This window comes from Benincasa hispida, chromosome 12, assembly GCF_009727055.1.
Source record: "Benincasa hispida cultivar B227 chromosome 12, ASM972705v1, whole genome shotgun sequence".
Lineage (NCBI taxonomy): Eukaryota > Viridiplantae > Streptophyta > Magnoliopsida > Cucurbitales > Cucurbitaceae > Benincasa > Benincasa hispida.
Window position 1 is genome coordinate 45,002,970 of NC_052360.1, and position 12,533 is coordinate 45,015,502.

The window sequence follows — 12,533 nt, forward strand, 5'->3', positions numbered from 1 at the left end:
GAGTGTCATGCGTTCCATTGCACATCTTTAACGCACCAACGCGTTACAACTACATAAACGCATCAAACCATCAACGCATCATTTATACTTAGAACTTATTTTTCCAATTTATTTTATACAATACACTCCCAGCTCGAATCACGATAGCAACGAACAACATGACCAACACTTAGCCAAAAATTCTCTTTTTAAGGCTAGATCAATAAGTAACCGAGAGTTAAGTTCCCATACTTAAACATTTAACCTAATATTTTGCTTACTTAAATAATAAACTTAATGAAAAAGGGGAAAGTAAGGTGCGGATTTTACAACCTATGACCCTTAAAAGAATTTCCGTCATCAAAATTCCCTCAAAACTACTTCGGTTAAGGGTTACTCTTTCGTAAGCCTTATATTCTTCCCAAATATCACGCTTCCACTGTGCCACTCTAACACTATTGTCTTAGCACTCACTTAGTGCCACGATTTCTCCTTAGCACTTTAGTAAGTTTTACTCCACTGTCGGTTTCTGTCACTCAGGCTTCTCAATTAACTTACAAATCAAACTCTAAATTTTCTCTCGTAGGAAAAGGTGTTTCTAACTGCTTGAACTTCTAGTTCAATCCTAACCCTTACCTTTCCAGCTAACTTCTGGAATTCAGAATCTCTTAGGGCATATCAAAGGGTTTGAACCTTTGTCAAATGCGATAAATTCCTAGTTGGGAGCGAACATCTTCCGCTCTAGTTCCCAACATCAAGTCATAGCCAAGAGAGATCCTTACTTCAACCTCTCGTTGCTATACTACCTACATGCACTTGGTAACAACTAAGTACCGTTATACCTCAGGTACTATAACCCAGATACCTTCTCAAAGTCTTTTAGTATCGGGTTAGTCAAGTTATCATGCCCCAAATACCTTCTCGAAGTCCTTCAGTATTGGGCTGCTCAAATACATTCTCTATGTCCTTCAGTATTGAGTTAATTATATCATCATAGCCCGGATGCCTTCTCTATGTCCTTCAGCATTGAGCTGGCCAAGTCCTTATCACTGTCTATTAGTGATAAATCGCGATAGCTAGACATCTATCGTGGTCTATCATGATCTATTCTTGATAGACAATGACATTTTGCTATATTTATAAATATCTTGAGTAGTTTTACTATTGAAAACAATTATTCAGGTGATTTTGAATCAAAGAACTTAATTCACATAGAAGAAAAACAAACAAAATTAATAAGATAGAAAAATTTGAGTGTAAAGTGGTAACTTAGGATCAAAATGCAACATGCTCGAGTGAGGAGGAATATATTAAATTAAAAAAATGGAAAACTAAGAAGAGAAATCCAAATGTAATTAGTATACGTAAGTGTAGTTTGAAACGCTTGATTGCATTAAGAAAAACAAAACAAAAACAAAGTGAGGGTTTTGTTTGCACGGTAGATTAACTATTAGTGGTGTTATTAGTTAGTTGCCGAGGCGGAGGCACGAAGACCTCATCGCACGTGCCACATTTACACGTGTAAAAAACAATGGATTCCCATTAATTACAGTGTTATAATAGCATAAGCAATGACGTAGGCAGTGAAGTTTGAGTAGTGGGTTTTGGAGTCTATAAATATTAAATAACATAGTCTTAGTATCATTATTCTGGGCTTGAAAATAATGAATGAGAGAGTATTATGGGATGGTTTGCCCACAATTCTCATGGTTTTGGTTCAATTTGGGTTTGCTGGAGTTAACATTTGCTACAAATTAGCTGCTGCTGATGGAATGAGTTTGAAGATTATCATTGCTTATCGTTTCTTATTTGCCTCTGCTTTCATTCTTCCCATTGCCTTCTTTCTCGAGAGGTAAATTTGTTTCTCTCTCACTTCGTCGTGCAAAAAAATCTAATACTACCGTAGTACATTCTACCTTCACACGTCATTAAATGATTTATTAATTTATTTGCAGAGGAAGAAGGCCGAAGCTTACTTGGTCAGTTCTTTTCTATGCTTTTTTGTGTGGACTCTTTGGGTAATTCATAATTCAATTTCTTATGTTTTTTTATTATAATATTTAATGGATTGTTTTCAAATATAAAAAAATATCCAAAATATAGATACTGATAGATACTAATAGATTACTATTATTTATCAGTCTTGACATTTTATTATATTTAAAAATATTTTCCGTAATAATTTCGGATATTTATTGATTAATTACATATCAAGAACATTTTACTTTAACTGCATTCACCCGTGGATATGGAACTGTGAACACTTGGCTTTCAAATTTAATTACACTACCAATTATATGTCTACTTGTCTGCCTAACACCTCACCATTTCTTGTGATTTCCTACCAATATTCCACCGTCTAAACTAATTTTGTTCTCTTTTCCTTTTTTTTTTTTTTAAAAAAAACTACAACTTTGGTTATTGCTTCAAGTTTTGCATAGCTTAGTAAATAGATAAATTCTCAACTTGAAGAAGAGAAACTTTACTTCTTCCAATCGAAAGACTGTTTAACAATGTTTTCATTTTTTCTTTTTTATATTTCTTTGGTTTTTTTAATTATAACAATAAAAAAGTAGTGTGTTTATAGGTAACATAATGAAATAATGTTTTTATTTATGTTTTGAAAAACTCTAAAAACAAAAAGCAAGAAACTTAGACCCATTTGGTAGTTGGTTTTAAAAATTTAATCTACTTTCTCTCGATCTCTTATTATGATTTACATTTTTTTTTAAATAATGGAGTTTGACTTTAGAAAAATTCTTAAAAAAAATTAAGTTTTTAAGAACTATACTTTTTAGTTTTCAAAATCTCGCTTGGTTTTCGAAAACATTAATAAAATGTAGATACAAAAACAAGAAATTTAGAAATGGAAGTAATAGTTATAAGCTTAATTTTCAAAAACTAAAAACAGATAATCAAGGTCCCGTTTGTTAATCATTTTGTTTTTTGTTTTTGTTTTTATTTTTGAAAATTAAGCCTATGGACACTACTTCTATTTCCAAAATTCTTTCTTTGCTATCCACTTTTCACTAATAATTTAAAAAACTAAGACAAATTTTGAGAATTAAAAAAGAGTAGCTTTTAGAAAGTTATTTTTATTTTTTGAATTTAACAAAAAATTCAACCATTACATTTAATAAAAATGCAAATAATTGTAAGAAATGTAGATAAAATAGACTTAATTTTTTTTAAAAAAATAAATAGTTACCAAACCAGACCTAAATAATCATTTTATTTATTTGTAATTCTTTGCGAAAAGAAAAAGAATAAAAATAAAATAAAATAAAATAAAAATCCTATAAATACTAGCATGCAGAGGGTTTAATTATTTATTTGTAACACTTTGCAAAAAGAAAAAGAAAAAAAAAAATAATAATCCTATAAATACTTGCATGCAGGGGATCACTGAGTCAAAATTTGTACGTGGAAAGCTTGGCTTTGACATCTGCAACATTTGCTTCAGCCATTGGTAACCTTGTTCCAGGCATCACCTTCATTTTGGCCGTCTCCTTCAGGTTTAAGTTCATCACATATATGTATGTATATATACACACACGAAGGTTGAAATCCTATTTTGATCCTTAAATTTTGTATCTTGTTCTATTTTGATTTCTAAACTTTTAAAAACAATCGTTGTTTTAGTCCCTAAACTTTTAGAAAATATTTATTTTGACCCTACTATTATGATTTTTTTAACTTTTTTTTTATGAAATTGCGTCTAACATGTGTTGAGTAAAATGAAGGTGAAGAAAAATATCAACAATGAATACGCCAAAATACTGAATGACCAAAATCTTGAATGCAAAATGACTTTGAGTTCTAAAGAAAATCGCTTCACCACCAATTCAAAATTGAAAACTTTATGTTTTAGCATGACTAATTTATTTGGCGATCTAGTCATTTTAAAATAGTCAACTCATAATGTTACTTAAGAGTTAACAAAATTAAATAAATATTTTTTAAAAATTCAGGAACTAGAATAGACGTTTTTAAAAGTTTACGGCAGCAAAATAGGGTTTAAACCTATATGAAAAGGAGTTGATAATATAATAATGAATTAGAGAGAGAAAAAAAGAATATTAGAATGATAATTAACGGTGATATGCTTGGGTTAGGTTGGAGAGGATGAACATAAGAACAATGGGAGGGAAGGCCAAAGTGGTGGGGACATTAATAGGATTAGGTGGGGCCATGGTGTTGACATTGTACAAAGGCGTTGAACTTCATCTTTGGTCAACTCGGGTTGACCTTTTGAATAAAAGTCATAACTCGAGTGGACACGTGGCGGCACCAGAACATGACATTCATAGTCAGGTGTTGGGGAGTGTGTTGGGTGTTGGAAGCTGCTTCTCCTATGCTTTATGGCTCATCGTGCAGGTGAGTTCGTCTCACGTGCAATGCTAAATTAGCTTTTTCTTTTTTAATCATTTATTTTATTGTTAAAAAAGTAATAAAAAAAAAGGAATTAATTGATATAATAATATCATGATAGGCAAAAATGAGCGAATGCTATCCATGCCACTACTCAAGTACAGCATTAATGTGTATGATGGGATCACTTCAAGCCGTTGGTTTTGCTTTGTGTGTCGAAACGCAATGGACTCGTTGGAAATTGGGTTGGAATATCAGACTTCTCTCTGTTGCATATACCGTATTCTCTTTTTCTTCTTTTCTCTTATTTTTGTCTTATTCTATTAATAAATAGATAAAATTTGGATGCACTAAGTTGCATCCAATTAAAAAATGTCACGTTTGAGTTCATTTATTTTAAAAAAATATTCTTTCGTATATAGAGAAAGAGGAGCATGTGACTTATGTGTAGTTTAGAATATACCTAAGTATTACTCTTAATAAATATTAATATAAGAGTAACATGTAAGTGGAGTCTATGTCACATCTATCTTGATGCGTCTCCTTCAATTATACAAGGAAAAGAATATTTAAAAAATGTAAATATTTTTAGAAAACAAGTTTACTACCTGACAACTTCAATGATATAGGTGAACCTTAGAGATACCGCTAAGTATATTGTTTTTTTAATATAATGTGGTCGGGTCTCTTAATTTTACTATTGTAGTTATTGTATTTTCGATTTTGTACTTTTCAAATGTTCATTTAGTTGTTATATATACTTCTAACAAGTGAACATTGATTTATTCGCATAAAAATGAAAATAAAACAATTAAAATCGAATTAAGCACAATTAAATATAGTTACAAAATTAAAAGTTTAGATATCGGTTAATTCTTTTGTCATAAATGTGATGGTTGGTTTGGGTGTGTATGTGTGGTAGGGGATCGTGGCTTCTGGAGTAATGGTAACGCTAATAACATGGTGCGTACGAATGAGAGGCCCAATGTTTGTATCAGTTTTCAGTCCTCTTATTCTATTTCTCGTTGCCATAGCCGCCTCCTTGTTCCTACAAGAAAAACTCTATTTAGGATGGTAATTTTTTCCTCTCTTTTTCTTTTTGTCTCTTTTCAAATAAAGAAAAATGAGCCAATTTATTTACAAATATAGTAAAATACAACTACTTATCAACTTTATCAGTGAAAGAAATCTATCACGTTCTATCGCTTGATGATAGAAGTCTATTAGTGATATTTTACTATATTTGAAAATATTTTTAGTAGTTTTATCACTTAAAGTAGTTACCATTTTCTTTTTCCTATTTTTTCAACACAAATTTACACATTAAAATAAGCTAGTTGAGAAGGCAAAACGTTTCCAAATAATATAGAAAGACACCAAATTAAAGATATTTGAATATTGTGAATACATAAAAGATCAAACAGCTACTTTTAGGTAAAAAAAACATTGGAAAGGAATTTTAAGTGATTGGAGTTTTTTTGGACTCTCCAGTTTAATGAAATTAAAGTACTTGATTAGTGGATGTTAAAAGGGATCTCAATTAACAAAATTTCTATTCAATGAAGTGCTTTTAAAATGATTAGGTTTGTTTTTTAAGTGAATTGTATTTTCCCTCTAAGTTAGGTTAGGTGTCATATTCTTATTTAAATATTCAATCACAAATTGTTACGTAGTATAAATTTACATTTGTGCCCCTTACAAAAGATGTTTGTTATTTGGGCTAAATTTGGTAATATGTTTTGTAATGAATCACAGTGTGATTGGAGGAATGCTGATTGTGTGTGGATTATACATAGTATTATGGGGTAAAAGCAAAGAAATGAGAAAGATAACACAATTAGCTCCCATGGAAAGCATTGAAGAGCAGCAGGTGGGTGGAGGGATAGATTTGGTCATCTCCACTGCAACTCCACTTCCCAAAACTCATGTAACCAATAACAATAATGCTCCACATTCCAACAATTAGAAACTAAAACTATGTTCATTATTATATTCTTACCTTTTACACAGCCTCCTCTGTTTCAACATTATTTGAATATCCCATCATGAGTTTTAGACAATATTGTGTTCTTCTAAGAAAATTCAAGTGGTATGGACAATTTTTCATTTTATATCCGTTTATTTTACTTGTTGTGTACCACATCAACGTTTTTTTAAAAGAAGGGTGGGGTCTATTGATATTAACTTGCGGTCCGTAAATATTTATGAAGATAGATTTGTAGTGTGTATAAGGAGAATATGGTCCAACCCCCCTCTCATCCATCTCTCTTAAACCATTCTTGAATACTAATTTAACTTTTGGTAAAATATATTGTTTTAAGAAAAAGAGAAGAAAAGTATTTGTTTTTCTCTCTTTTCTAGAGTAAAGTGGTGAGTAAGAAAGTTAGGAATTTCCTGCTAACGTCTAATAAGTATTACTCTAGTAGGAATAAATAGCGAGTTACTTGTAAGTTGTAAGGTCCCATTATTTAATAAATTGATAGAAAAAGTGAGAATATTTGATGAGAGATAAACTCATTGTTGGGAGTATCATAAACTCGCCGTTCGTAAATAGTATTAACATATTCTATTTATCAATAAATGTATTATTGCGTATTTAATAACTTGTTGTTGATATTGCATTCTATTATAAAAATCCAATAAAAAATCAATAGCTATAATATAAATACTTTAACTTTATGTGGCGACATAAAAGATGATCAAGTTGTAGTATATAGCCAAAATGGTCTATAAATATATGGATGAGATTGGGTACCTCATCCTCATGACACTATTGGATGTGACTCATTTTGTATACTGATACAAATGATATGATTCTAAAATCATTCATTTGGAGACATGTGAGTGGGGGCATCCTATGCATTGAATTTACATAAGACTGGACCTCGAAATAGTCGTTTTTCTTTAACGACCGTTTATTGTTAAAACTGACTATTTCAAACTCAATGGCCTAGGGTAACTCGATCTTAATCTTGAGCTAAATATGAACTCCTGTTTAATCGGGATTACCCTTTGATCTACATAAGTGAGAGTAATCCAACAGCACTGCTCAATAAGCCTACCATTTTGGGGATAAAACCAGATAGATAGTTGAGGACATAGCTTTGCAAGATAGAATTCACTCCTACCCGACTTAGGATTAGCAGATAGGTTGTTCTCTTAAGCGCTGATGTCTAGTCTTGAACAATGGGGCACTGCCCTCTCATAGTTGAAAGGGTCATGATTTATAAGTTGGACTATAAATCAATTGTTCAAATAGAGGATCAATGGGAGTTTAAGGAGCAAGATGTATTTACAGGGGTAAAATAGTAATTTTGACCTAGCTATAAATATGAACAACTTGTGAAGAATCAACTTACTGATTATGGTTAAATGGACAGAAATATATCTACAGTGAGGAAAGTGCAACTATTGAGCTATAGTGATATGTCTTAATAGTTAACAAATAGTAATTAATTCAGTTTAAAGAGTTAACAAATAGTGATTAATTCAGTTTAAAGAATTTAACAAATAGTGTAGGTCCATAAGGTCCCTCTATTAGCTCGTAAATTAGATGAATAAATTGAGTAAATTTGATGAGATTTGAAATTAGGGTTTAGAATTTGAAACGTTCAAATTCGTTTAGGGTTACTATTAATTGTATTTGATACAATTGAAACGTTTAATTTTATCGAAATTAAACAAAACTAGAGAGTTTAAAATATTTAAATATTGATTTAAATATTAGATGAGGTGTAATATAATATTTGATATTTGATATTAAATTTAATTAATTAAATAAGTTTAATTAATTATCAAATTTTAATTCAAAATTTGAAATTGTTCAAAATTAGAAATTCTATTAATTAAATTTGAATTTATTGAAATTCAAAATTGTAAAATTAAAATAGAAATTTTATTTTTTGAAAATTAAATTTTAATTTAATTAAATTAATCAAATGTTGTGAAATTAAATTGATTATAAAATTGGAAGTGGGAAAATTTAAGATTGGATTTGCTCACTTAAATTAACACCTCATGCCACTTCAATTTCAATTGCATGTTTCTCTTGTATAAATTGAAGCTTTGAACTTCAATTCAGACTTCATGCAATCTGAACAACTCCAGAAATTCTGCTGAATTATTTTCCCATCTAAACCCTCTTCAATCTCATAAAAAACAAGCTCAATTCAGTGTTTCCACCACACAATCCAAGCAAGAGGCACTACAAGAAATATCACTTACAATAGCATTAAAAAAAACGCTATCATAGACTTTTCATAGCATTTTTGAAATGCTGTCATAACCCAATGACTTTCCATAGCCTTTTTTTCATTGCTATAAAAAATGCTATAAAAAGTCTGTTTTGATAGCGCATGTATGATACTATAAAAACTTTTCACAACGTAAAAAAAGACGCTATAGAAACGTTTTGGTAGTGTTTTTTTATAGAGTTAGAAAAACGCTATCAAAACGTTTCAATTGCGTTTGTCCAACGCTAAAAAAACGTTATTTAAACGTTTTGATAGCATTTTTCAACGCTATAAAAAACGTTATCAAAATCTTTCGATAGTGTTTTTAATAACATTGTAAAAATGGTATAAAATAGTTTTCATAACGTTTTATAAATGTTGTCGTAGTCGATGTTATTAAAATTCCTTAACTTAGCGTTTTTGTAAAACTATTAATATCGCTATAGAAAGTTGAGATATGGTGGTTTTAATTATATAGTATGGAAATGTTTCATTGTATTGGAAAAAGTACCATCAAAAGTTTTTATAGCAATAAAAAAAATGTTATAAAAGGCATTCTATAACGATTTTAGACACGGTAATGAAAATCTCTTATTTTTATTAGCATTCTTTTTTCATCGTAATGAAATAAAAAAGCCACACATACCCCATCTTCAAGCATGAATTTTAATGTTAATGAACTTACTATAGCATTTTTTTCTAGTTGTAAAAATAATGCTATAATTGATCTTTAATAGCAGTTGTTAATAACATTTTTTTTTTTTTAGATTTTACATTTTTCTTCACAAATATTATTGTAGAATTATGTATAAACATATATTTATAGAAGTCACTTGCCCATATTATTGTCTAGACGAAGAAAGATGTAATTCACATTTCATCCAAATCCACAATCATAATTATAACCAAAATCTTCAAATTTATATCATGCAAGAGAAATAAATTACTATATTCATCCAAAAGGTTTGACATAGTAATCAAAAGTATGTTCCAACAAAGTCCTTACCTAATAAAACAAGTTATAAATTCTTAATCCAAATAAAATGACTACATATATCATCCCAAAAAGTTGATACAAACAAAAGAGATGTTTAGATCCACAAAAAATATGTAACTCCGATGTTTGTCGTCCTATCAATCACCTAATAAAAAATAAAAGAAAATAGCTTTGATAAATCATCATGATCTAACTCTAACCATACATTAGCTAATGAACTAAATAAATACTTAATACACAAAGTAGTAAATAAATTTTCTTACCTAGTTTGACTTTATCCATTGGCCATGTAATAATACATGTATATCTTATACATGGCCATGATCGGGATCGAAAACTCTACTAGGTTGCATTACAGAGTGGCCTGGTTGAAAACAAGATTATGAAAACAATGAAACAAAGGCTAAAAACAAGATTCTGAAAACAATGAAACAAAGACTAAAAGATAGATGACACTTACATAAGTTACATTACAGATAGGCCTGGTTGAGGAATATACAATACCCAGCAAAAGCCCAAGACCTCTTCACAGGCTTAAGCTACTACCTCTTGATCAACACTAAACCAATGGCACACTTTAAATACATACAACCCAATAAATCTTCATAGCAAATGTTATTTTCACCACGATAGTAGAGCTGTATTCCTTTGTTTTAAAGTCTAAGAAAAAGAGAAACTTAATTGACATTTTCCATATCCAACATAACCATCAAACATCTCAAGCTCCACCTAAAGTTGGAAAACACAAGAGTAAATAAAGGTATCATATTACATTGAAACTACCAAGAAATTAACAACCTTCACCAAGAAAATGTGAGAGTTATAATGGGGTTTAATCAAAGTAGCAAACTTTTTCTCCTTGAAATAGTAAATATAATTTAATAGCCAAAACTGAGAAAATTATGAAAGTGGAAGAAGATTAAACAAGTCCTCCCTTTCCCAATGGTCATTTACCATCTTTAAAAACTTAAAAGCAAATATTTATGTAAAATAATTTCCTTTAACATAGAAAAAAGAGAAATTAAAACACCTAAAAGGTAGTTCAAAGTTAAATTCTACTAGTTCGTTCTAAACTTAAGCAACCAGCAGTACTCTTTTTCCGTTTAGCACAAACCCCACCTATTTCAACAAAACCAAATATGATAAGACTTGAGAAAGAACACTACTTAATGAAGCTAAATTAAAAAGGCATTGCAAACCAAGTTGAGCTTCTCAAACAATAAGGACAAAACTCATTCAGAAGACACTTTACTAGCAGAAACCAAATAGTCCAAACAAACCCATCTCATATTCCCAAATAACATCCACATAAAGTTGAATTTTAGCACCATTTCAGCATCCTCAAGAACAATTCAATCAAAAATCAAGCAAAAACGATAGTTCCAACAAGAAAAAGCAGCACAAACATTAACTCTCTGAAAGAAAAAGCCTAAAATTACTTCTAAGTAGATCTAACCAATATTAACTATCACATTACATTGAAGACGCATGTTTGTTCCTACCTGAAAATGTAAATATGCTCTAGCATTCACTATAACATGCATATATGAAGTAGCTACGATAATTGTAAGATAGCCACAAAACAAATCAATCAAGTTCCTAAATCCACTATAATATGCATATATGAAGAAGCCACCCTAACTACATGATAGGCACCCAACAACTTAATTGAAAGGCTAAATCCAATTTTTCTACAAGCTTAACATATGGAAAAAAGATTTTTCTACAAGCTTAAGATTTTTCTACATCATCAAGTATGATGACCTAAGTTTCTGTTAAACCCATGTATCGATCAAGCTGTTGAACAACCTTCCCACTACGTTGAGGCATTCTCAATTTGTGAGAAGAATGTAATGGACCATCAACTTTTGTTGAAGGACCAACTTGATCAATAACTTTTGTTGATTTATCTGTAGATTCTCTGGACATCTCCTTTAATACCAGTTTACTGTGAGATTGATGATTTCTAATTGGTCTTCATCTAAGAATATAACATTTATTGAGACAAGTACTTTGTCTTCTTGAGAATCACAGAATAGGCCACCTTTTGTTTCTTTAGGGTATCCTACAAATAGGCATACTTTTGAACGTAGTTCCAATCTTTTAGGGTTTTGCACCAACACATGTGTCGGGCATCCCCAGATTCTGAAGTGACGTAAACCTTTACATCTTCTCTACAGCTCACATAGTGTTTCTAAAACACTTTTCGAGGGAACCATGTTCAAAATATATACAGCAGCTTGCACTGCATACCCTAAAAAAGCCTGAGGTAATTAGGCATAACTCATCATTGAATGAACCATGTCTAATAGTGTTCGATTTCTTCTTTCTACTACACCATTTTGTTGTAGTGTACCAGGTGCAGTGAGTTAGGATTAAATTCCATGTTCAACTAAATAATTCTTGAATTATAAATCCATATACTCGTCACCTCGATCTGATTAAAGGGTTTTAATCTGTTTACCTAATAAGTTCTCAACTTTAGTCTTATACTCTTTGAACTTTTCAAGAGTTTCAGACTTATGATGCATTAAGTAAAACATAACCATATCTAAAATAATCATCAATAAAACTGATGAAATAGTCAGATCCTCCTTGAGCTTTAACATTTATTGGACCACAAAGGTCTGAATATATAAGTTCTAGAGGTTCTTTGGCTCTAAGACCTTTTTCCTAAAAAAGATCTTTTAATCGTTCTTCCCTCAAGATATGATTCACATGGAGGTAAAGAATTGTCTTCTAACTGACTTAGATGTCCATTCTTTACTAATCTCTCAATCCGGTTGAGATTTATGTGTCTAAGTTTTAAGTGCCAAAGATAGGTATTAGGAGAAATCTTTGATTTCTTAGTTTGAGTTTCGGCTATTTTAAACATGTCTATGCTTAAAATAGTTTTTGCCTCAACTGGTTTTAATACATACAAGTTATTTTCAAGTTTAGCAGAACATATATGA

General features: G+C 30.5%; 1 protein-coding gene across 5 annotated transcripts; it reads left to right on the forward strand.

The window, feature by feature from the left end:
* Positions 1 to 1,631: 1,631 nt before the first annotated feature.
* LOC120068076 (WAT1-related protein At1g25270-like) lies at positions 1,632 to 6,461 on the forward strand. 5 transcript variants are annotated; one of them, XM_039019754.1, is made up of 7 exons: positions 1,632 to 1,831; positions 1,935 to 1,997; positions 3,378 to 3,515; positions 4,095 to 4,356; positions 4,472 to 4,630; positions 5,273 to 5,424; positions 6,106 to 6,461. In XM_039019754.1, exons 1-7 carry the CDS (start codon positions 1,644 to 1,646, stop codon positions 6,314 to 6,316), a joined length of 1,173 nt encoding a protein of 390 aa, XP_038875682.1. In that variant the 5' UTR covers positions 1,632 to 1,643; the 3' UTR covers positions 6,317 to 6,461. The 5 variants fall into 5 exon arrangements, with proteins under 5 accessions (XP_038875682.1, XP_038875683.1, XP_038875684.1 ...); XM_039019755.1 differs by having other exon boundaries at positions 3,378 to 3,494; XM_039019756.1 differs by having other exon boundaries at positions 1,935 to 1,958.
* The last annotated feature ends 6,072 nt before the right edge of the window (positions 6,462 to 12,533 follow it).